At 42.4% G+C, this 25,479-nt stretch overlaps 1 protein-coding gene across 4 annotated transcripts in view; it reads left to right on the top strand.

Moving 5' to 3' along the window:
* Positions 1-126: 126 nt before the first annotated feature.
* The window catches only part of GNA12 (G protein subunit alpha 12), a 41,963-nt gene continuing 16,610 nt past the window's right edge, over positions 127-25,479 (top strand). For all 4 annotated transcript variants that reach the window (XR_003529867.1, XR_003529866.1, XR_003529868.1 and 1 more), the window contains exons 1-2: positions 127-526; positions 12,532-12,747. Coding sequence is in view for 1 of the 4 variants with exons in the window: in XM_027656501.1 (XP_027512302.1) it covers positions 206-526; positions 12,532-12,747 (537 nt within the window). In the remaining 3 variants the exon portion in view is untranslated. The remainder of the gene's footprint in view (positions 527-12,531; positions 12,748-25,479) is intronic.

Here is a 25,479-nt window from a genome sequence, read left to right as displayed (position 1 = left end):
CCCCTCCCCGGGCAGCGCCCGCCGCCCCCCAGCCCTCCCCCCGGCCGGAATGGGCGGTCCCGGCCCGTAGCCCCCGGGGCTGCGGCTGCTCCTCCTCCTCCACCCGCTGGGTCGCAGCGTCTCGGCGGCCTCCGCCCGATGCTGTCGGAGCTCGGGGTGTCGGCGGCGGCGTTGTGAGCGCTGCGGGCCCGCCGCCGCCGCCGCCATGTCCGGCGTGGTGCGCACCCTGAGCCGCTGCCTGCTGCCGGCCGAGGCCGCGGGCCGCGCCGGGGACGGGCCGCGCCGGGACGCCAAGGAGCGGAGCCGCGACGCGGAGCGGGAGGCGCGGCGGCGCAGCCGGGAGATCGACGCGATGCTGGCCCGGGAGCGCCGCGCCGTCCGCCGCCTCGTCAAGATCCTGCTGCTGGGCGCCGGCGAGAGCGGCAAGTCCACCTTCCTCAAGCAGATGCGGATCATCCACGGCCGCGAGTTCGACCAGAAGGCGCTGCTGGAGTTCCGGGCCACCATCTACGAGAACATCCTCAAGGTGAGGGAGGGCGGGATGGAAGCGGGGGGATGGAGGCCGGCGCCGGCGCATCCCGCAGCGCCGGGAGCCGGGGCCGTGCCCGGGGTCGCCGTCGGGAAGGGATGGGAGCCCGGGCGGGGCCCCCCCGAAGGCCCCGGCCCCACTCCCGGCGCTCCCCCCCCGGGGAAGGGGCTCGGCGCAGGTGTTCGGGTACCTTTGTGCTCCGGGATGGGGGTTCCAGCGCTGCCCGGCGACGAAAAAGGCTCGAAGGAAACTTCCCCCGCAAAGGGGGATTGAGGAAAGCTTTGTGGAAGCGCAGAGGAAAGAGGATATAGGTGTGGCCTGCCTTCTGGAAAAGGCATTGCGAGAGCATCCTCGGAGTCAGAACGGGAGAAACTTCAAGGTTTGAAGAAATGAGGAGATTTCCCTGCCTGTCCGAAGTGCCCCCGAGCCTGCCTGCTCGAGATGGGACGAGAAATGCGTCCTTGTAGAGATGTTGTGGTGGCAAGTGGTTGTTAGTTGGTAAATCCTCAGAAATGGGGGAGTGCAGGCCCCTGGAGTGGGGCATGGGGGGTGTTATCAAAGCCAGCGCTGGAATGGAAATAACTTTGGTTTGGTACCTTTGGCAAAAAGTTTCTGTTCAGTGTGTGTGCAGGCTTTATAGTGCTGGCAGTATATTTCTGTAGTGACTGGAGAACATAAAGGCTACTGGTAGAGCCTTTGCTTTACACACCAGTATTTCCTTAATTAAGGAAGATCAGCCTTGACAAATACTGTTCCTTTCAGGGGTGCAAGCTCTGATGCCCTGTGCAGGTAGAAGGGGTCCTATTTCAGAAAATACCTGAAGATGCATAAAAAGCTGACTTAAGAGTATGTCTCTTCTCATCTTCATAATCTTTCCCTAAAAGAAATGCTACTTTCCTGCCTAGATTTTTCTGTAGGACTGCCTCCATTCTTATGTGGGCATGGATTTGTGAGACTCCATGAGATTTCAGAGAAAGTTAACGGAAAGGGAACTGTGCAAGTTAAAGATAACGAGTTACTTTTGAATTTTCAGACTTGTGTTTAAATAGAAGCTTTATGTGCACTTAATAAGTGCAAGCATACAATGACTCCTGTTTTTAAGAATGCCACTATTCCATGAAGGGCTTTCACTTCTGTTAGTGAACAGGAAAATTGTTGTCTAATTTTCTTTTCCTTTTTTTTCATCCATTTTCAGGCTGGAGCCCATTAACTGCAAGGAAGTTGAAGCTCAGAAGCTTCTCTCTGATTGTAGTTACGTAGGCAAAGAGCATTATGATTTCTTTTAGCTATACACCTAGAAATAAGGACTCTTATTTTAGGTCTTAATGCTTATTTTGGTCTTGCCAGTGATTTATTTTTTTACTGCTACTGATTTCAAGTGGTAGCAGAGGCTTTTAAGGAAGCAGTTTGTGAAAACGGAAAAATCTGAGACTCCTTCCTCTTCTGAGTTGTCTAAGCAATACCAGTTATGGTAAAATGATGTAATATTTTATGTATGCAGAAAGTGTAGAGCTTTCAGCAGTACAACTTGGTGTGCTTTGAAAAGGAAAGTAAGTGTCTCCAACTTGCAGTAGGGGAGGCTGAGTTATGCACTTGAAACACTTGTCTGCTGGATGGCTTTGGGCAGATCTGCAGAATTTAAAGTAAAATCCAGGTCCTCGAGGCAGCAGTCAGGAGTTCTGATAGTTAACAACACTGCTTGGACCGTGTCAGCTGAACATCTGTTTAAGTCTTCTAATTGTCAAAATAAATTTTGGATTATTTTTAAGTGAGTTCAGCAGATCCATCACCCTTTGGGCCTTGCAGGTCATTATTTGGGAGTGTTAAGGTTGGGCTCTCCTTTAGGTACATGTCAGACTCTTCCTTCTCTTACTTCTGCAGGTGACAGAGGTGGCTCTTGCACATAAGAACACAACTGACACTTCCCTTGTAGGCTCAGGAGGGGTTACTATGGAAAGAGTAGGCAGAAGGAGGGAGAGCAAACCAAGGGAACTAAGAGAGTTTCCTGGTAGGAAGGAGGTCTGGGATGAGTGTGGGGACAAGACAGTAGATGTTTTCTTTGTGTTTTGCTCATCAGAAAGAAATCTGATAACACCTTGATATTCTGCTGTAATCATCAGGAAGAAATCAAATACCGAGACAGAACTGCAGGACTTTGAAAACAGAGAGATGTTGTCAATGCATTTATTTTAGGGTGATTGTGGAATACTGTCTTGTATTAAACTGTCCATGGATAAACATACAGTGTTTAAAGTAAACTTACTTTACTTCTTTGACAATGCAGATTGTCAAGTGACCAGACTGCTGCTCTAAAGTGTTTAGGCTGCGGGTTCTTTTCTCTTTTTCAGGAAGTTCAGAACGATCACCCATTAAGACTTAACTTAGAGGAAAAGATATAAGATGAATTTGTATAGTACTATATGTTGACAGTGTGAAGTGAAAACAGTCCTATGAAATAGCATCTAAATCTGTGTGACACTGGGAAGTCCAGCTGCAGCAACCTTAGCCCCTTTTTCCACAGAGTTCTCAGCATGGTCAAACAATGGTTCTGTTAAGCTTCTGCAGCACTGAGATCTGAGTTATAAATGCAGTGTAAATCTCTGGGATTAAATGGTCAATTTTCATTTTCCAGCCATGACTAAACTGCTCTCTGAAGGAGGAGCATTCCTACTCTCTTAGCAGAGCTGGGTATTTCTAAAATCCTCATTGCAGGAGTGTTTAGGCACTTTGTGCAACTTACTGAAAATGAGGGAACTGATTCAGGGAACAGAACGTGAAACCTCTTTGAAAATAACAGTGCTAAGTATGAACTGACATTAATGTCAGCCTCCACTTTGAGTTTTCAGCTTCTCACTTCTCTGATATCTTCTTAATGCTGAGTTCTTTGCTTACCCTGTTCTCTCTGCTTCTCATCCCCCATTTTGGGGAAACCCTAGTTAGAAACAAAATGCTGAAACAAAATAAATCTGTGATAGAGAATTTACTTTTCCATTTAGTACAGGTGATGGTTCAGGGCCTTGCTGGCTTTTTCTGGCATTTGTGGGGTGGTATTCAAATACATTAGTTTTGCTTTGGTTTAAGGTAAATAGTCATCGGTTAACTCGGGTTTTGCTTGTTAATCGAGGCTAAGTTTCAAAGTAACTTTTTGGAACTTTTTGATGATTGAAGTGAAAAGCAGCAGTGTTAATGTTCTGGTATGAGTACACAGGCTCCAGGACTTCAGCACACCCACCTGGAAAAGGAAAGTGGATAGGACAGGGCTGGCTGACGCTGGCAGCGTGAATTTTAAGGTGACTCTTGGTTATACAGAGAAACTTGGAAAACTTTCATGTACCTTAAGTTTCAAATCTGAGAAAAGTCTGGTGGTGTTACATGAGCATTTTGGTGCTTTCTGACTGTAGCTGAAGGAATCTTCTGATACCTTTCAAAACAGATGGGTTGGCTTTGCTACTCTACTTGCTTCCTTTGATAACAGTTAAAGAGCTCAGATACACGATGAATCATAGCTCTGATGTTCCTTGTCTAAATGTTTTTTGTTTCAAGTATGAGAATATCATGCTGCTTGAAAAAACCTGGTTTAGCTGTGTAAGAAAATAATTAAAGCAATCTACAAGCACCAGAGTGGTACTTGCACCAGCTTGTTTGAGAGATTTCAATCTGAAGAGAGAAAATGTTCGGCTTTTAAAAGCCTGAAGTATAATCTGTTGAGCTCTTCTGGTAATGTTAGTTTTTGTGTTGAAAATGAGAAGGCCAGCTCAAGGTTTCAATACATCTGTGAGTGTTTTCTTGTTGTCTGCGGCCTGAGTTGTAATGATTGACTAAGGAATTGAAAAACCTGGAGTTGCAGAGGGAAGGACTACGCAGGAAATGATGTGGAACTTTGGCTGTGGGTTCTGAGTGTGGAAAAACAAGGAAAGATTTTAAACATGAAAACTGTCTGAGGAACAATCCTTTGGGATTCTGACTGCAATACACGTGGGCACACCTGAGAGCATTTCTCCTTGATGGCAGGAATGAGTGGCAGGAAAGCAGGCAAAATAAGTGGTCTGTGCTGAAGGCAGTTTTAAGAAGAACTTTGGACTTCTGCAGCCATTACAAAATGTGGATTGTTGTTGCAGGGACTCTGTGTACCTGCAGTGTACCTGTGTTGTGTTTATGGTGGCTGCCTGTGAGGTGGTTGTACCTCCTGTCATTGACAAACCAACCAAGAGAACTCGCTTGCAGGTTTAAGTCAGGTACAGACACAAATTGTGGGGAGGGCAAAAAGAATATTCCTCAGTTTAGCTGGGAGCTACAGTTTAAGTGACCAAGTTACCTACTCATTCACAATGCAAGCATCTCTTCCAATAATCTACAAACAAAGGTGGGAATACATCTTTTCATTGTGTGAACTCCTTACTCTTTAAATTGACTTGACTCCACACTTCTTGGGTTTACATGCAAATGAATTCAGAAACCCATTAGGAGGTGATGATGGTGACACTCCATCTGTTACTTCAGAGCTGGGGTCCAGCTGTTTGAGTGGTTGGTCTCAGGACAGTGTCAGTCTCCTTTCTGCTGGGACAGCTTCTTTTGAGGGGAGTGACAAGGAGAACACAGGAGCCTTTTCCATCACATTTAGTATACAAGTGCTAAAGTTCTGTGCTGGAACCACTTCTTAATTCCGATTATCTTTGCTCTGAGCTTAATTTAATATGAAAAAATAATATTCACCAAATTATGTAGAAAAGAAAAAAACCCCTGAGTCTTGTTGTTCTTACTGTTCCAGGTTCATTTAAACACTGAAACTCTTGCTGACTTCGAGGTGATGTCTTTTCTGTGTCTTCAGTGTGAATTCCATCAACTCTGGTGGTCCCTTTGCATTTGAGGTGTCTCTTGGTTGGTCTGGGAGGCAGCAATCTGTCTTCATCATGGCAGATAGTGGAAGAGGAGTCCTGGTCAGTTGTAAGTGATAAATATTCATAGTTATTCCAAAATGGAGCTCACAGTGCTCTTGTGATGTAGTCATTAGTGTTGCAGAACATGACTTAGTCCCTGGAGACTGGAGACACATACTTTGATGTTTTCCAGACATAAGTTTAGTCACTTGAGTGACTAAATTTGGGAGCTTACATTATATTCAGTTGGTTGACTATACATATATTTTTATAATTAACTTGGAAACAGCATTGGCAAAAAAAAAAGGCAAATTGTACTACTAACAACGTTTACAGGAAAACTTAGGAGCAAGCCTGTACACATTGCCTGGGAAACAAGAGGAAAAGGTGGAAGGAATCAGAGGCTGCAGAGTTTCTAAATGAATCCCCTCAACTTGCCTGGGTTTTTTCCCCCTAGTGAAGGTCAGGAACTGATGTTGAAGGGCCCTCCCTGTGTGTTGAGCACGTGCTGGGGACTGTGTTCCTGAGGGCAGCATGGCAGGGTCTTGCCAAACCTGATGGAGATATTTTTGGAACTGCAGATTCTGCTTCTGCTCTATTGAAAGCATGAACTAAGTATGAACGAGACGATGGCCTGATGGTCTCAGGACAAGGAGAAAGCTGGTAATACAACTCTGAAAGCGTTAATTTTGTGTAAGGTCCTGCACCAGTCACCACCTCTGAGGTCATCATCTCTCTGCTTTGGGCCCAGTTACAAGTAAAGTTTGCAGCGAGAATATTTTTCTTCTGCTGCATTTGTCGTCATTTTGCTACATTCAGTCAAAGACAAGGACTCTTTTCAGAGTTTCCAGACAAGCAGACATCACTGCTGCTCCCAATCCAGAGAGTCAGTGGCTAATCCAAATGTTTTTTAATGTTTGTGTTCCTGTGGACTAAGTAAATGACACTTCCCCTTTGTTCCCATTTTTTATTTGTGAGTTTGGCTGGAAGGTAGGTCGGCTTTGCTGTTTACCTTGCTCTCACCTGGGTGGTACTGGAATTCGTGAATGGTGAAAATGCATGCACAACTGGTGAGCCTTTTTGTCTAACTGGGCTAACTGGTGCTGCTCCCACCCCTACCCCTGTGTCTGTCTTGCCTTGCAGCAAACTAATATAGGCAGTGGAAACCACTTTTTGTATAAATGGCCAGGGTTTAGGTGATGTTTGCTCACTGGATTGGCTTGTGGGCTCAGACAAATGACAGACATATCAAACAGGAGAGGGTGGAACTTTGCTGCCAGGAAAGATGCCCCTTTTGATGGTACCTGGTCGTTAGACTGACTGTTCTGTAATGTGAAACCTTATCCTTAATGACATTGGCTTCTTGGCTACTGCTTGGCTGGAATGGTCCAAGGACACAGATCAAAGAAAAACACTGTTAATGCTTTTATGATAGTGTGGTGTAAAAATCTGATTGTCTTGCTATGACTTTGTTAGCAGTAGGTCACCTTCTCTCCAGTGTTCCAGACAGCAATTTTAATGAAGTGCATGTGATTATATTTGCAAACACTGACAACTTTCTTTTTAAAAGTTGTATCGAAAATGGCTTTTTTAAAAGGTTGAGAGATGTCTTCTAAAAATACATGTAGGCTACATTTTATCATCTTTCTTAGCTTGCCAGAAAGCTGCTGAGAGGTCCAGCTCCATCCATGGCTGAGGGATTCAGCTCTCTCGTGTATTGGCAGCAGTGAATATGGAGCTGTTGCAGATTTTTGGTGCAGCTGGACCTGTGTTCCCGTAGCTGCATTCCCTTGTACTGTTTCTCTGGCTCAAAGAAATATCTTGTCAAGGTGGGAACCCTCCTTTTGGCATTAGTTCAGATTTGTATTGGTCTCTGTGAGATGTGATTCCCCAGACCTTGTCGGTCTCTTGTCAACAACAGTGAGGAAAAACACACAGTAGGAAACCTGTTGGAATCTCCCTGTGCCTGCCATGTTCCTGTTGGATTACAGCCACAGGAGAACAGTATTGCCTGGTAGCTGTGCCTTGGAGTCCCCCAGTGAGTGTTCAGCAGTGATCAGCACTTCTCTCAGGATGATATTTCCATATGTGATATGTAGATACTGCACATCCAGAGCTTTGGTAGGAGGTTGAACAGTGAATTAATGGTAAAAGCTTCAAAAGTAGCTGCTGTAGTATTTCATGTGTAACAGTTACTCTGTTGTCTGTGATCTCATATCCCGTAGTAGTTCCTTAAAATTATTTCAAGAAAATGCACTGTAGGAGACTCTTGTATTTGTATACAAACTCTAAGGAGGTTTGCAAGTTCTCTCTAGACACTTGGCTTGAATAATCAAATTTTTTGATCCCTTGGCTGCTGGTGTGTGCATGGAAGAACCTGCCCTTGCCTATGAGTGAGTGTCCCCCAAACCTGTTGTTCCCATTGTGTGCTTGGTGCTTAACTGAGATGTGTTCACTCAACCTCTGAGTTGGTCCATCTGGTGAAAGGTGTGAGGTTTTAAGGATAATGAATCCTTCAAGTACTGGAGTATGTGAATAATTTAAAACATGAATGTTGTGTTTTATGTAGCAGTGTAACTACTAATGTAAGGTAACTTTAAATCATGCTGCTCTTTAAATACTGCAACACTTCATGTATTGGCAAACATCACTGGCTTCAAGTGACATTAGCTGGTGATAACCTTTCTAATAATTCCCACAAAATCATTTATGTATTATTTAAAAGTACAAGGCAACCTGGATTTTTTTTCAATGCTAGGCTGCTTTCAAAAGTAAAAAAAAAGAAAAAAATACATTTGAGCCCGTCCTAGTAATGAGCATTTGTGGAAATGCTCATAAAACCTTCATACTGCTGGTGAGCAGCAAACACACTGAGGGCCAACAGCTGTGCTGTGTCAGGGAGAGCAGCTCCAGCTTTGTCTGTGACATGAAAAAACAACCCACAACCAAAAAGGGTACGAGCACAAGGCAGTGGGATCCCTTGGTGTGCTCTTCCACTTACTGGCAGCCTTCGGGTTCGGAAACTTCTCGCGCCAGGATTTGCATCTGGAATGTAATCGAATAGTCCTCTTTGGGCTTTTCTTCCATCTATTTGTCTTCATTGCTTTTTAAGGCCATTTATACTTTTGGCCAGCATCCTGTTTGAATGAGTTTGTCTCGCTGGGGGTGTGCAGGAAAACCTCTTCTTTTAGTTTAACCTGCTGTTTGATAACTTGTGCTTGTGTAGGAAGGGGAGGGAGAAGAACAGTCTTTGTCTACTTTGTCTACTCCCTTTCTGCATGTTCTTTGTAATTTCTGTAGATTTCTTGTATATCATGCCTTGGTTATCTTTTTTGGAATCTGTGGATTTCTAGATTTATTTAGTGTTTTCTTCTGTGTAAGATATGATACTTCATGAGTTAGATCACATCACATTCTTGTTACACATTTTCTACCTTGTCTCCATTCAGGTTTTGTGTGTGCCAGGGATTTATACAACTACTTGAATATATTAGAAATTATTAGGAAAGGAGTGAAATGGAGAATTTTATATTTTTTCCTGTCTAGCTGGTTCTTCCATTATGCTGCTGGTTTGCCATTTCTAATGCCTGACACTATCCTTACCTGTGAATTTTAATTCTTTCCATCTGAGCTTATTCTGGGTCCTGCTTTGATTGCAGGACAAAAGCTTTAGATCAGTTGAACTGTTCAGTAATTTATTTCACATCAAAAGTTGTCCCTACATTTTTTTTCTATATTCCTAATTTGAATAAAGAATGGTAATTGATTGTGTTCAGTCTTCTACATGAAAGGGTGAATTGATGTTTTCTGTAGTAGCAGAAGATCAGAAAAACTGTTACAGCAATATTGGGAGGATTTATTATGAAATAAGTGCTGCAATGAACTAAGTCTGGTGTTACCTTCATTGTCAGAGCTTGGGAGGGAGGGTTGTCCATGTAACAAGACTTGTTTGGTGTTTTTTTTCCTTATTTGTACCAAGAGTGTTTGAGTCTAAGTTCAGTTGTGATAAAATTACTTTACAAATATATGCAGCTTTTCTGTTCATCCTATAATAAATGGAAATCCCAGAAATTTCAATTACATCTGATCTTCTAAATGAAACCTTCACCTCTGGGCATCAACAGTACATACAAACCTTTAAGCAGTTTTAACTATAGATGAAAGTGACTCTCTGGCTGCATCCCACAATGGTCTTTTTGGAGCAAAGAGGCAGGGCAAGTGTTTTGCATGGGCTTTCAGTAAGAGGAAACCTTTCCTCTCATAACTTGTTCTGCAGATTAATGAGACAAGGATTATCAAATGCTCAGTGAGGCTGCAAAATATAGTGTTACCAGTAACTCAGAGATGCGAGAATAGCAGTACAGGGGATCTAAATTTAGCAATTTCTCTGTTTCTCCTCATCTTTCTGACATCTGTTTGTAGCATTTATGGAGCTGTTTTGTGGAGATGGAGAAATGTTTGGATTCACTTTACTGGAGATTTTGCTGAGTCACTTACACTTTTAACCGCTCAGAGTTGGGAGGGTGAAACGTTGGTTGGTTGGTTGTTATGTAAAGCTTTGACTCCTGGTGCATTGGAGATACACATCTTGAAGCAGCTGTGTTCTAAAAATTCAGATTTTGAGAGGTGCTGTTCCTGTGGATGTGCATAGGACAGCATTCCTGCTAACCCCTATCCTATTTATATTTTTTGCCTCATTCAGTGTGTGTCTGTGTGTGTCTGGTTGTCAGTGCTGGTGTCCCTGCCTCTGGAGCTGCCTCTTTGTCCCGGAGCAGGCTCTGCGTGGGTTTTGGTGGCAGCCACCTCTGTCTCTAGAACAGTCAGAGGAAGGTGCTGATGCCACCCACTCCCCATGGGTGACCCTGCAGTAGTTAGTGCACTCATATAAAGTTGGTGAGGTCTAAGTTTAGTTCCCTCTCTTGCCTCAGAGAGGTTCAAACCTGCATTTCCAAGGAGCAGCAGCCAGCAGATAAGTGACTATTCTGGGACTGGAGCAGTCTCTACGTCCTTGATTGAAACTGTTCTGTGGTTTTCTTCAAACAAATAATGAAACTTTCCTTATCAACAGTCTCTCAAGAACCTCTGTGTCTCCGGTGGGAGCAGGGAAAGTCAGAGTGAGATATGGGGAAATCAGAACAGGAATCAGGTGGTTTTGCCATCACTCCATTGGGACGCTCTGAAGGCTCTGTGAGAGGGATAAGGGTTAAATCAGCCCCAAAGCTGTGAGATGGAAAAGCTGGAGCTGAGCTGCAGAGCTGGGGCCCAGGCAGGCGAAAGGTCAGGGCTGGCCTGCGTGGGCTGGGAGCTCCACACAGGGCCAGGGCAGCGTGGGGAGAGGTGGGCAGGCTGTGGGGAGAGATGGTGATCTGTTCCCTTCTCACTGAGCAGAGACAAACCTGGCATTAAATACCTAGAAATAGCTGTGTCGTATTGGTCTCGGTTGCCGCAACACTTTGGAAAATCTCCAACTTCTGGGCATAATGGGGAGCTGCCCCTGGCTTTCAGTTGCAGCCAGGATGGTGTTCTGTGAGCAAGGGATGGTTTGCAGAAGTGTCTAAAAGCTGCGAGATGTCATGGAGGCATCTGCAGTTCAGAGACAGAGCCTTATAAGTGGGGTTTTCATGCTGATGTTTGTTAGTGCCGTTCAAATAATGATCCAAAGACTTGTGTTACTAAAGGGATAAACTCTGTAACTAGGAATGAGAGTTGGCTTTTGGTCGGTATGACAGAGTTACTAAATAGTTATGTCTGGAATTTAAAGCAGCAGTTTGTAAATACATTCAGTTTTCGTCTTTTCCTGGTATTGTGGAGATATATTCTCTACTTTATAAAAGAAAATAACAATCACTAGAGAAGCATAAATATTTACATTTTTGGGAAGCTGTACTTCAGGAACACTGTTGCATAGTGACAACTGTGACACTTTGCTTTGAGTTCCTATTCTGTGACACTCCACTAAGTTGCTTCTCACTTCCCTCTCCAATCTTAGTTTGTGTTGGAAAAGTTGTTGTTGTTGTTGTTGTGTGGTGCTGTTAAAGAACTGGAGAGCAGAAAGGTATGAGTGTTGAGAAAACATAGGTGCACTCTTGATAGCTTAAAGTATGCAAAACAAATATCAGTGCAGTAATGTGGAGGTTCATGTGAATAGCTGTGGAAAGAGAGCTTCAGTTTTGGAGGTTTTTATTTTATTTATTTTCCTATCTATAAAACCAAAAGATCAACACAATAAGAAAAGTAGTTCACTATAGCCCACAGATTTTACCTGTGAATCTGATGGCAGTTGAGATGCTAAGCCCCCATTTACAGATCTGTCCATTATTAAAATGGTGCTCACTATTGAGAAATCTGAAGCTTTTTAGTACAGGTGAAATCAGAGTCAAGACTGAAGTTTCAAATTTACTTAACCTTGTGTGTTTGGCTTGCTGCCATGAATATGAAATTAAGTTTCCATAAAAACTGCAAAATGTTAAAATGAGCAGCTCAGTAATCCTGAGTTAAGTATGAGAACAAGATCACTTTGCTTCCAGATTTCTTTTCTAGAATTGGAGTACCAGAGCCTACCTGTCACACATTGCTTAGCAGATGTATGGCTGGTTCAAAAAGAAAGCTGATTCTGGGGAAAAACTGCACCTGCTCTTCTGAGCATGGGAGCTTGAAATCTATGCAATGTCTTGAGTCCTCTAGTGCTTTTCTGATCTCCTACTGTTTGAGAAAGCCAGGATGTTCCTTTTGGTATCTAAACCCCAAATGCAAAGAAAAAAATAAAAGGTGGAAGAATATGGTTTCAGGCATGATGTTACTTTAAAACTACACGTCAGTTCCCAGACACTTCTCTTGCTCATTTGATGTTTACTTTCATTATCTGTTGGCAGCATTGCTTGTTGCCAGTAGCTGTTGCTGCTAATACTTCTTCCACCTGGAGAAATATTTTGTGGCTAAGCTGCTTACAGAAGCAAGCTCTATCTTATTTCTGTTGGAGATGTTGCAATAAACAACATGATTCTCTGCTGAGTTCAGTCTCACCAGAACAGTGTCAAAAAAATAATCTTCCAGTACCTTCAAGTCCTTATTCTTTTGCACTTTCATCTTTTTATCACTGACTTTCTTATCTGAACCGTCCTTTAGGGCTGCAGGGTTCTGGTGGATGCACGGGACAAGCTGGGGATCCCTTGGCAGTACACGGAGAATGAGAAGCACGGGATGTTTTTGATGGCCTTTGAAAACAAAGCTGGAATGCCCATCGAGCCTGCCACCTTCCAGCTCTATGTACCCGCCCTGGGCGCGCTCTGGAGGGATTCGGGAATCAAGGAAGCCTTCAGCCGTCGGAGCGAGTACCAGCTGGTGAGTACACCCAGCTTCCCGGGGGCAGGAAGAGTTCCCTGCTGGACAAATCTCTCCTCAGCTGGCAGAGTGCTTGCTACCTGCACCAATCAGCCACCCCCCCCCGAGCTGTTTGCAGCAGTGCTGTAAATCTGAGCACTCCAGCAGCAGAAACAAGTGGTAATTGGAGCCAAACTCGAAAAACTGCATGGCAGTAAGAGGGAGTGGAAAAGTGCACACGACTGGATAAACTGGAAGAGCAGGAGGAACCAAAAAAGGCAGGAATTGGTTGAACTAAAAATATTTTAGCAGCTCAGTAGGTCTGTGCATAGCAGGTCACTGATGAAGGCACACTTAATTTGTAACTTCTCAGCCCTGCCAGCCTGCAGTGTATTGACACTGGCAAACTCCTCCTGCATGCAGCTCTTTTGAAGTGAATGCAACACCCATCCCACTGCTGCTCTTTGGCTGGTTCTTTTCATCCCGACGGCTGCAAGGGAAACTTGGATAAGCAGCTGAAAGATGACAGTGAACCTAAAAATGTGCTGTCTTCCCTGCTTTCTTGTGAGGTTTTCGTGCCCCTGTGCCAAAATAGCTGCACTTCTGGTATGGAATATGTTTCTGACAGCTGTTCATAATCCTCTCCTTTTTCTTCCTGTGTACAAGATGGAGATGATTTTTTTTTTCTCTCTCTTTTTTTCCTTGTTCAGTGAAACAAGCTACTAGTTACTGGTTACTAGTCCTTGGAAAATTATATAGGATTTTTTCCTAATTCTTCTAATAAATCTAGTTTATGATTTTAGCATATTATTTAAGCTTCAGTCTGCAGGTAGAATTCGTTTTTTGGGGTGTTCTATTCCCAAAATGTATTCAGGTTTTTTTTGAAAAATAAAACCAAACAGTGCAAGGTGAAATTCTTCATGCCTGGATGTGTTATTTATGTTTCATTAGAGGAATTAAAGGATAGAAACATGACTTTGCACAGTCTCCCTTAGATTCTTTTACAAATATAGGTAAAGGAGAAGTAGAGAAACTCACTAGTGAAATTCTGAGTGTCTCCTCATGCTGCTCCTCTCTGTGGGTTCTCTGGTGTCTAACAGTGTAGTTAAACTCGTGCTGCAGCCCTGAGGTGCTCATCTGTCTCCACTAATAAGGTGCCTGTTTGAGTCTTGTTGCACATCTTTGAAATCTGTCTCTGAAGCCTCGTGTGACTGCCAAATGGCTCAAGAATAAATGAAATGCTGAGGTAAAGCTGTCACAGGATGATTGTATAAACCTCACTTCCTTAGGCTAAAAATGAAACAATTTCCATGTTACAGCACAGGGGGCGGGGGGAAGGATGTGCAGAGGGGGAGAGAGGATGGATTAATTGTTCCATTATTCCTTGCATCTGCAGACACAGACTTTGCTGTTCTAAGCACTGTTCAAATGTGGAATAAAAAGATGGTTCGTGCCACAGGGAACTTGAAATTATCATGATACAACTGCCAAGGCAATGCAGTACAGTAAGCAATAGTTGCATCAGCAGGCTGCTAAGACTGTTGTTTGGTTTTTTTTCCTTTTCCTGGGAAATGCTATGATCAAACATGGATTTTGTTTGTAGAGGGAGATTCAGGTTGGGATCATGTGGGAGATTCATTCCCGCAATAAGATTGCATCAAACTGGAAAAAAGAGCCTAGCTGGTGGATAAAGAGTGTTCCAAGAGTGGTAGACCTCTACCTCTGCATTCTCTGGCTTTGAGGGTTAAACAGGAAATGCCAAAAAATAAAAAAAGCCCCCAAAAAATAAAGCAGACATGGAAGTGATCATTTAATATTCTGTCATCTTCAACATAATGGTTTAGTTCTTTGGTGCATCTTTTTGGGTGGCATTCACATAACCTGTGTGATGTTACTGGGGCAGCTGGAACTGCTGCAGGCACCAGCCCTGTTCCCTTGTGGGTAGTACAGAAACAGTGTGTAACTCAGTCCCAATGTCAGCATCTGTGGCACTGACAACTTGAAAATCCTGGGTGCTGTTATTTTATTGTGCAGGCTGCAACACCAGGGGATTAGAAAGTAACTCAGCTGTAACTAAAAAAAAGCACTTGCTGCATAAAAGTTTTTTAAATGGAGTAGATTGGTCTCAAGGATACAAATGCTGCTTTTGGATTGATCACTAAACAAATTAATCACTTGAACAAGTTTCCATGCCCTGCTACTGGCTTCAGCAGGAGTCTGATTCCCTGAATACATGGGAATCAGCAACAGTCCAATTTGCTGCATAACTTTTTAAAGAAAGAGGTGGTTTAAGGAGATTCCTAATTTGTAACTGCATATGATATGTATAAACCCATACCTTCATTTAGTTTAAACCCTTGCTGGATATAGACTCGTGTAAATAAATAGAAGCCAGATATAGTGGACTCTGAAAAAATAAATCTTTTCTGAACTGATTTTAACTAAGGCTGAAGAAAACCTCTGCGTCAGCACTCTCTTTCTTCCATAGTATAAGTGAAGTATTAAATGGAATATGCTTGGTTTAAACTGAATTTATTGTCTTTAAAATAGTTTTTAAATCATCACCATAATTTTTAGGCTTTACGTTACTGTGATCTTTCTGAATGTGTCTCGACACTGTTTAAAAAAACAACCTCACTCAGCACTTGCATTTCCTTTACCCTGGTCTTGCAGTCATCTGAACACCAGCTCTTTTTTTGTTATTATTATTGTTATTTTTTTGACTTCTAAGCTGTAAGGTTATTGGCCTGTTTTTGAATGCTCTTATTTCTCCAGGAAGTTGTGTGACTGTTAAAAAGTAAAACATGTTGGTTGATTAACTAGAGCTGAAAATCACAGTGTGCAGGTGCCTTCCTATGGTCTGTAATGCCAAGCTCAGTGACTGACTCAGCAGTAACAAACTTGTTGAAAGAAAATGGCTCTGACCATAACCCTGTGCAATCTAAAAGCTGCTTCTCTGGCACCACACAAACTGCCTCTGGGCATTTGAGTGTTTTCTGCTTCACACTCAGTGCCTAGAAGTGCTGGTTGTAAATCCCTGTCTGGGTCTTTGAGCATTTCAGAAGTGAGTGGGTGGATTCTACAATAGCAGGCTGCTTTTTTCTTTTTTTTTTTTTTCTTTACAGCCTTTCTTAAAGCAGACTAACCAATTTCTCTTTCTTTTCACAAACATCAGCCTCTCCCTCTTCCCCTGCCCCAGCCAGTCCCCACCGACCCAAGTTCCTCTGTTCCTTGTACACAAGCCAAGTAGTTTGGGGACAAAAGCCTCATTGTATGTTTGGTTACATTGTCACGTCTCTGTCCTCATTTTTAACCACTAGAATAGGAATTCCTTTGTAATCAGGATGTGATTCTTCCCCCTTCTCCTTTCCCCTCATTATCCCACCCCATTTTCTGTCTGTATGGTGGAAAAGAATACGCTGATCACGTGTCTCCAAACGTCCTGTAACATTTGTTCTTTGCCTCTGGTAGTTTGGGCAACTGGCTTTAAATCCTCCATTGCCACCAGAGGGAGACAAATCCCACTTGGAATGGTTTCTGGAGAAAGGGCCTTGGGATTTCCAGGAGGATTTAGCTGGAAGGTGGAAGTGTCTTCAGTTTGAGCCCAGTAACAAGTATTCAGGAGTTCAATTGCAATCTTTTTTCACCCATAAATGACGTTTCTGTTTAAGTCACAAACCATGGACAGCAAGGCCAAGGTAGGAATTGCTTTGGTCAGGTGGTTTCTCTTTTGTTGGGTGTTTTGGTTTTTTGGGTCTTTTTCATCCTCCCAGGTCTTTAGTGGGAGAATGTGAGATTCATTCACTTCAGCTTTAATGTGTCCAGAACAAAAAATCTGAAGCAAGGTTAGATACTTTTTTGACTTCTTGCAGCTTGGCATGCTTGATGTCATTGTGGGACAAACAGGGCTTGGCATGCAAAAAAAAAGGGTATTTTTGTCACAGTAAGAACAGATGTATTTTGTGTGTTGGCTCTGCTGGAGAGCTTAAGCTGATGATGAGCAGATCTGCAAAGGCCATCAACTGGCTTCAGCAATTCTTAAAGAAAAACTGACATTCTTAGTATTCAGAATATGTTTGTGATCCATCACCAGAATATCAATTGAAATTTAATGGTTGCTATTGATGTATTATTATTATTACTGATGTTCACTGAGTTGTTGAAAGAATTTCTGGTGTTTTAATAGCTCCTTTTTTTAAATAATATGTGTCAGCGTTAATGGGAAGTCGTGGTTCCTGAGAGGGAAGTAAGAGTCTTGCAAATATAGACAAAAACTTACTACTGTGTCCATACCTATTTTTAGATCTGTGCACAGGGAATTGTATGGAACATTTCCATTAATACTTCAGATACTAAGAGCCTCTGAAGCCGTGGATGTGGGAAGACTCTGGAAAATGTTTTAAAGACCCTTTTTTCTTTTCTATCGATTCACCATTCTCTGGGTGTTTTGAGCTGGGGGGAAGTTGGAGGGTGTTTGTCATAGGACATGGGTCACTCCCCCTGTAAATTACCATGTTTCTTGGGTTGGTTTTTTTTTAAGCAGACAGTTGAACTAAATGGAAGTGGTTAAATTGTGCCTGCCAGAACAGACAGTGTGCTGGAAATGCTGCACAGGGAACAGCCTGGGGTTAATAGAGCTTTTTGCTGCCTTCTCCCTCTACAAGGAGCTGATGGCTTCAAAACCTCACAGGCAGCCAACTGTGTGTTTTGGGCAGCATGGAGGTGAGGCACTAGTCTTTTGCACTAATTCTTGATTCAGAGTGGACAAACTGTGGCTGAAATATCTTTGTTTTGGTGTGGAAGTGCTGGGTACAGCAGCGATGTGATCAGGAGCTGGGCTGTACAGCAGCTGCTGAGGCTCGGGGAGGTTTTGTGGCAGCATTTGACTGCCTCTAGAAGCCAAGTGAATTGAGAGGTGGGGCAGCAGAAGTAGGTGACTTTTGAAGTGGCACGTTCAAAGAAATCTCCAGGATTGGGCTGCGTTTTGTCAGAATTACTCAGTGCACTTTAACAGATTTCTTGAATCCTGAAGTGTATAGTTTCCAACTGATAATTTGTCTTTAAGGTGCAGTGGCAGAGTAGAGGTGGCCTTAAAAGCATGTTCCTAAGCAATTTGCTCTTTGAGCACATGTGGCACAGCCCTGAAATGCAGGAGTGCTTGGGCATTGATGTAACACACTGCTAATGCACTTTCTCCTGAGGAAATACCGAGTGTCAAATCAAGCCCAGCTTATCCCATTGGCTGCAACACAAACATGAGCTCTTCTTTTTGCAAACTACTGTTTGAACATGAGCTTACACAAGAGACTGTGAATGTTGCTTATTCTGCAAGGATGATTTTTTTTTTTTTTTCCAGAGCCATGAAACTCTCATATTTCATGAGTGAAATCCAGTGGGGCTTGACCAATGCTGGAGAGTTGTACAAAGGGAATAACCACGCTGCTCAAAGCACCAGCCTGGGAAATCTTGTTACCATTTAATGCATGTAATTGGGAGTAGGCAGCAACTCTTTGCCAAATTGCTTTTGAGCTTTGCATGGGCATTCCTAGTGTGCAGAACTCCTGTGAAACTAAATTATTGCTGGGGAAGTTATGTGGGTTTTTTAATTTTCTAGATCTGGATGGGCCATACCACTGCAACCCACAAAATTCTTTAAAAACCAAGGGATTGACAGTAGTGCTACAAAGCAGAAACTCACATTTGCTGTTGCCTTGATGCTTTATAATTGCATTGCACCATTAGTGCTGAAAGTCAAGTGTAAGTCTTTATCTAAGAATGTTAAAAGGTTTGGGTCTTTTTAAAGCTAATTGTGAACAAGTGGGTGGGAAATAGGCTTGTCTGAATTATAGCTATGACATGTAAGGAATGATAATGCTGTATTATATGTATATATATAACCTAAGCCTTCCCTTAAATTTGCCACTTGCTTGTTATAAAAATAATAGTAACAGCCCTATATAATCTGATTTTCTTATGTTAAAATTTTGAAACAGTGGCTTAATCTGACATAGAATGTAAGATTAATTTAAAAGGTCACTATCTTGCAGATTTTATCAATGCAGCATGAAAAATACCCTGCTCTGGACTCATACAACAAGGAGAGTTATGGAGATGTTTCTCCTTGGTTAAATATCTAAGCAGAGTTTTAGGCAAGTATTGTGGCAATTAAGTGCCAGAGACCCAGATTTAAATTCTTAGTTGTAGTTCTGTTCTCTGATCCCAAGACCTCGTAAGTTTATGGTCAAGTTATGGAGTCTGACTCATCTTCCTACAGCAGCAGAAGTTAATTGCTTGTTTAAGTATAACACGGCAAAGCATCGTGGCAGGTCTGCAGCAGGAAGGATTAGCAGCTGGAGTCCCTGGCTTCTAATCCTGTCTCTATGACCAAATAGGAAAATTTTTTCAGATCAGGGTCTTAAGTAAGAACTCTCTAACAAAAGTGGCATTTTGCTAAAGGAGGCGAGAGTCAGTGAGTTATAGTTTGGGTTTTATTAAAAACCTTTACACACAGTTCTGTGGGTGTTGGCTAACGCTCTAGAGTCTGTCAGTTTGCATCTGCAGGAGTTATATCCTCAATCTCCTTATGTATTTGCAGTATTCTAAAAATAAATGCTTAAATGAGATATGTTAATGGGCCTGCTGCCACCAGAGAGCTCCTGGAGCAGCGTTTGTGTGGGGTTTGGCTGTGCCAGCGTGTCTTGACAGTCAGAGATTCCAGCTGAGGACTGGGCTGAGAGCAGGAGGCAGAGCTGGAGATGTCACCTTGTCTGTCACCCACAGGAAGGAATTCTGCACTTGGGAGTCTCAGTTCTGCTTAAAGTGCCACTGAGCAAGAGGTGAGAAGAACTACATTTAAAGTCGGCTGGATTCAAAACCATTCAGAGAATCAAAGGCTGTAGATTGTTTTACTCTGCAAATCATTTTGAATTTCAGCAAAATCCACTCGTGCAGTATCTTTTCTCAGGGACAGGAGCTGTTCTCTCAAGCAGAAAGCTGTGATGGGTAAAACAGTTATTAGCCATTCTTAAATACTTTCTGCTATTGGAGAGAAATAATAAGAACCAGAAAGGTCATGAATTATGACTTTTTTTAAAACGATGCAAATGGAAAAGTGTTAGAGAGCAGCAATCTGTTACTGTACCTACCTGAATTCTTAACCAAGCATTAAAGGCCTCTGTGTTAAATTCTCTGTGGAAAAAAAAAAAAAAAGGATTCCTGCCATGAATTTCTCCTGGCCTTAGATTATGACAAAGTGCAACAGCTGGATGAAATGTAGCCTGCATGGAATTGGGAGGATAAGTTGGAAAGTAATGAGCAGATCATACATAATAAATAAGTGGATAACAAGAAATTGATATGCCTACCATATGGGAACTGAGATGGATGCTGAGTAAAAAGAGCTGTGCTACTGGCTGTCCTAGTAGTCTGTATAGTGAATTCCCAGCACTTTACATTTTTTTTAATTTTTATTTTACTTAAAGATCAAAACTTTGTGTAAAATCACTGCTGAAGTCCACACGATGTACAGTTAATGCACTTCATTAATGCCCTGCTGTCTGTGGGTACCAAAAGGCTGAAATTCAGACTTTGTGTGGCCCTACCTTTTAACTTCCTTAATCTTGGAGGTAGATTAAAAAGCCTGGTATTTTTATGGTACTGGGTAGGGCTTCCTGTAGAAGTTTTTTTGCTTTTGGCCCTTGGATGCCAATACATCTTGACTGTATTTTTGGTGTGGTTAAGCTGAATGAGAGAAACAACTTCATATTTACAGCTCCCATGTTGAAAATTCATTAGAAGAGTTTGCATCTTGCCTAATGATTGCCATTTTTCTGGTTTAAAGATTTACTGCTGTGTGTTTTGCCAAGTACAAAATTTTTTTTGTCTTTGCCTCTTGGTAATTGAGCTCATTAGAGAACTGTCTGTGTGTCCCAAAAGATTTTGTGCTCATCCTTATCTCTCTCTATGTGTGTGGAAGCAGTTATAGTTTGATGTCTTAACCTTCAGCAATAGCACTGAAACACTAAATCTAATGTTCTTAGACTGGAAAAGTTCTTTTGGCTCCCAGCTCTTGAGAATAAATGCCACCCTACTTCTGGAAAGGAGCTTTAATTTTATTATGCTTAAAATAATTAGAAAAAATACTCGGTGTGTCTGTCTTTGCAGAATTGTTGTTCTAAGCCCTAATTAGTGCTACTCTAAATCTTGCAGGACTGTATTGAATATGAGGATTTGTTCAGAGCAAGTACAGCTGTAATTAATCTTTGCATTCCCATCAAGAAATGCTGGCACATGCTGTGAGAAACAAGGAAGGAAACTTTCAGTTCAGGCTGTCTGAGCCAGTACCCAACTGCAGCTACAAACCACTGGAGTAATCTCTTTATCCCTTTCTAGTGTGCAGGAAAGGTCTGGGCAGAGGCAAATCCAGCCCAGTGAGCAGCCTGTAGCTTTTGATTATGCTATTTAATTTCATATTCAGAAAGTTCCTAATGGATCTCAATAATTCAAGAGACCTAAAAGTTGGCAACTGATGTCTCCCTAGAGATTCCCAGTATTGAAAATATATTCCAGAAGCCTGAAAAGTTGGACTCATTTAAAGGTGCACCCTTTGTGTGACTTGGGAAGTCTAATGAAGAGTTCCTACTGAAATTTGGTGGAAGCAGGAGAGAGCTCATATATTAGGTAATGAGCATATGTGTACATTAAAGCCATGGTAGCACAAGGACAACTTTTTAGTTGGAAAAAAAAATACCTGCATTATGCAGAGACGCATATATTAATATTTATCTGTTGCAAAACAATCAAAGAACATGGTTTCTAGTGGAAGGGCTCCACTGGTCAGACTGGTTTCAACCCTTCGGTCTCAAAGATACAGCTGAAAAGGAGACTTTAATGTTTGTGTTCCCATGATATGGGTGTTCAAAGTTTTTGGTGCATGAAACCTATATCCACTACTTGAAGATCCAGCAAGGACTGGCTTAGATGTGTGAAATAAAAGAGAGAGCTCCTGATGCTTGCTGTGTGCTATATTAGCAGTTTTCTGACCCTGTGGCTGGTTTCAGGAAATTAGACCAAAAAAAAGGCTCTGCACAAGAAGAGGTGACTGGTTTTGTTCAGTCTGTGTCCCTGACGTGGCTCGCTCTGTGCTCAGAACAGCAGTGCTGACAATGCACTTCAGAAAGTTCCAGTTTTACAAGTCAGCCTTTTGCACCTCATTTATATGTTCTTTGTAGTAATTCAGCTTTCTTTTGGTACCAGTTCAGCTTTTTATTGGTGCCAAACCTTGTGCTCTCTCCACCTAGAATTGGGACAGCGAGCAAGGGTGATTTCAGTGTCTTTAAAAATTCTCTAAAAGGTTCCCTTGAGAAAAAGCAGTAAGAGGTTAAGGCTTGGATTTTTCAAAGGGGCCACTGAATTTAATAGGATAATGGGTAATGAATGCTTTCAGGCTTTCCTGAATATCCTAGTTTACAGGAAGCTACGTAGGATCAAGAACAAGTAACAAGAACAAATGAACAAAACTAGGTCTGTTTTTATGAGGAAGCCTTATTGGCATATCTTCTGTATTTTTATACTTAACAGAGATTTGAAGTAATTCTTGTCACTGTGACAGTGTATTCTGTTCAATGAGCCCATGTTCTTTAAAAGACATGGCAGAAAGCTGAAAAGAAAGATGCAGGTGGGACACTTAGGCAGCAGTAACTTGCTCTTGGTGATGTTTTATTCTTGCTGACTCTCCTGATCTTTTTGCAATGACTTCTTGAAAAGATTGTAATTGGCTTTAACCTACTTTTCTTCTGTTTCTTCCCCTGCTCCTGCTGTCTCCCAGACAAGCCTGCTTTGCCCTGAACATGGAGTGTTTTACAGCTCCCCTTGGGCTGTAGCTCTGGGACAGAGGAATCACGGTGAGCAGTAGGAAATGGTGGTTTGGGGAGTTCTGCTTTGCATTGTGCTCCTCTTTATGTTGGCACAACTGGTTTTCTTGGAAACCCTGCTGTAAATTGGGAAGCTCATGTGAGACAGAGTGCAACCCTGTGACTGAGGTAAGCACAGCTGAGGCAGGGATGTGCTGTGGTGTTGGTGAAGGAACGAGCAAGTGGCATCACAAGTGATCACAAGTCGCCTTAACCTGGTACATGCCAAGGAATGCTGGCTTTGTCTCACTGATCCCTCTTCCAAACAATGGCTCCTTTCCTCTATAAAATCTTTCCTGGTGCTAAAATAAGATGCCTGTACCTCAAAAATTAGTTTTTTAAATTTTGGTGTTCCAAGTTTTTTGAGTATCTCAAATGTTCAGACTGTTCGAATCCAGGCTCTGTTTCACAGGTATTGAATGTGGAGGAGGACATGGTGAGCAGAGGGAGGGAAGAAACACAGTGTTTGGCTTTTGACTTCTGAGTTTATGTGCAATGATAACTGTGCAACAGAGGAGGGTTTCATAGATGGGATGACTTAAGATGCATCTAAACATGATCCTGTTGCAGAAATTATCTCCCTGCTCCATACTTCCACAAACTGACCAGCTGATGATTGAACACTGATGGAAGGAGCAGAGGTGTTGAGGTCTCTTCTCAAAGAAGATGATCAGTACTTCACTTTCTCCTTTCTCTGGACCTGCACTAGCTTGGAAGGCTTCTGTCCCAAAAGCAGAAGGCAGCATGGTCTCCACTTTCTCATCATTTTGCAGCTATACCTAAAGCAGCTCTGTGGAGTAAACCTGTTTTGCTCTATTATTGACTTAGTATTTGGGGGAGGGCAGGAAAACTTCTTGGAAACATCATGCAAGATTTTCTGTTTGAGAAAGTGGAAAACATGTTGCTCTGAGAAGTAATTTATTGACACCTTTCAAATGTCTCCTCTGTATACAACACAGATTCCTGCAGTCAGACTGTGGCAGACTTGTGCTTCACTTGGCTTTACTCCTGAACAAACTGCTGGTGTTTGTCCTTAGAAGGTCTTCTCTCCACCCCACCCCCAAAGCCTCTTAATTTGACTTGCTTTCCTTGATATTCGCTTAATTCTACTTTGGAAAACTCAGTAAAATCTCAAACTGAAAAAGCAGTGGTTTATGGATGGAACTCTTTCCCATTTAATTCCATCTCTGAATTGAAGACTTTGATCCATGTAGTTTCAGTCTGGTCAGAGCACAGCACTGAATCAGTAATGATGTCAGATGTGGGCAGGAGACAAAAGAGCCACCTACTCTATCCTCTTTTTCTGTCTTCTTTCCCCTGTTCCAGCACTCCCTGGTTGCAGGGAGTTCAGCTGGCTGTGCACGTGGCTGGACTGTTGCCCTCTCTGCAGTTCAGTAGGATGTGACTGAGGCTTTAATTAGGATTTTTTTTTAATAGCCTAGTCTGCTCAACAGCTTGGAAAAGTTTGTTAAACCCACTTCATTTTCCACTGGGGCTTGATTAATTTCTGTGTGTGGATGAGGCCTTAAGGATGGAACCTGTCACTTATTTCAAATCACTTATTTCATCTTTAGAGTTCTTTTCAGATCTGAAAGAGAACAAATTCTGAAAATAAATAAAAAGCAGTTCAGTGTGCTTGAAACCTTCACACTGAAGTATCAGTAGTGCTAAGGTTTAAGTGCAGATTTGGAAGAACTTCCCCTCCTCATGCCAAAACAATCTTTAGAAGAGGAGAGAATATTTAAAATAGTTGGCATGATGTGATTAGATATGAATAAATAAAACAAGTTTTGAGATAATGACTATAAGTCTGATCACAGTGAACACTTAACCTGATTGTGAATGGAAACTGAGGTTTATTTCAGGTCACCAGAGTTCCTTTGAGGTTCATTCATCTGCTGGACCTGACACACGGGGCTGGCACTGGCACTGGAGCAGGAGAGATGAGGTTGTGGGGAGGGCAGTCACTTCCAGAGGGAAACATGAGACAACTTGATCACTCATGATCTGGGGGATTTACAGGTGTGTGTAAAGGTCAGAGTTGGTAGAAGGCAGTACAAGTCTTGATGTGAGTGAACACAAGATGTTGAGTAACATCGTGCTGAGAGCAAGGTAGTGCATGTTCTGAATTTCCACTGAGTTGAAAGTCCCTGGGGAAGCAAATACAGTAACAGCTGATAAACTTCAGAGTTGGTCAGTCTCTTAGAATTAACAAATACCAAACTATTATTGGAAAAAGGAGTTTTTTGTTTCTGGGCCAAATGAATTTTGAAAATCAGATGTGGAAACTGGCTTGAGGAGTCCCTCAGACTTGCAAGCCTTGTGTTCTCTGTGGTTGAGCCTGCCAAGTGCTGAGGTAATGGGCATGGGGAACAAATTCAGAGTAATGTCAGCAAGGTGGAATTTAATTTTTTTTCTGCACTCTATTCTCTACACACTTGATTTTATAGCAATCAAACTGTTAAATAGCACACCTGAGTGCAACTAAGACTTAGCTTGCATTTTAGGTCAGTTGAGTTCCACCTAAAACCTAATTTTCACATACTGAGCAGCTTTCTGAATCTTTCAGTACTGTAATTTTCATCTACATTGCATCTAAAAACCTCTTGGTTGAACACATACAGACAAAAGGAGAAAATCTGGTTCAAAACAAATTTTTAAAGCATTATAAGGGATAAATGACACTTTCCAATCCTCATAGTCACCTTTCAACACCAGACATGGACACATTTCAGTAAAACATGTCTGAGCTGATATTTCCACAGAAAGTGGAGCATTAGGGCACTGCAGCAGATCTTTGGTGTGTAAGTGGAGCAGGAAACATCGTTCTGTGAGATATTCA

Source organism: Corapipo altera, unplaced genomic scaffold (assembly GCF_003945725.1).
Source record: "Corapipo altera isolate COAL_440 unplaced genomic scaffold, ASM394572v1 104, whole genome shotgun sequence".
NCBI lineage: Eukaryota > Metazoa > Chordata > Aves > Passeriformes > Pipridae > Corapipo > Corapipo altera.
The sequence above is the reverse complement of the archived record's forward strand: the minus strand, read 5'-3'. Positions and strand labels throughout refer to the sequence as shown.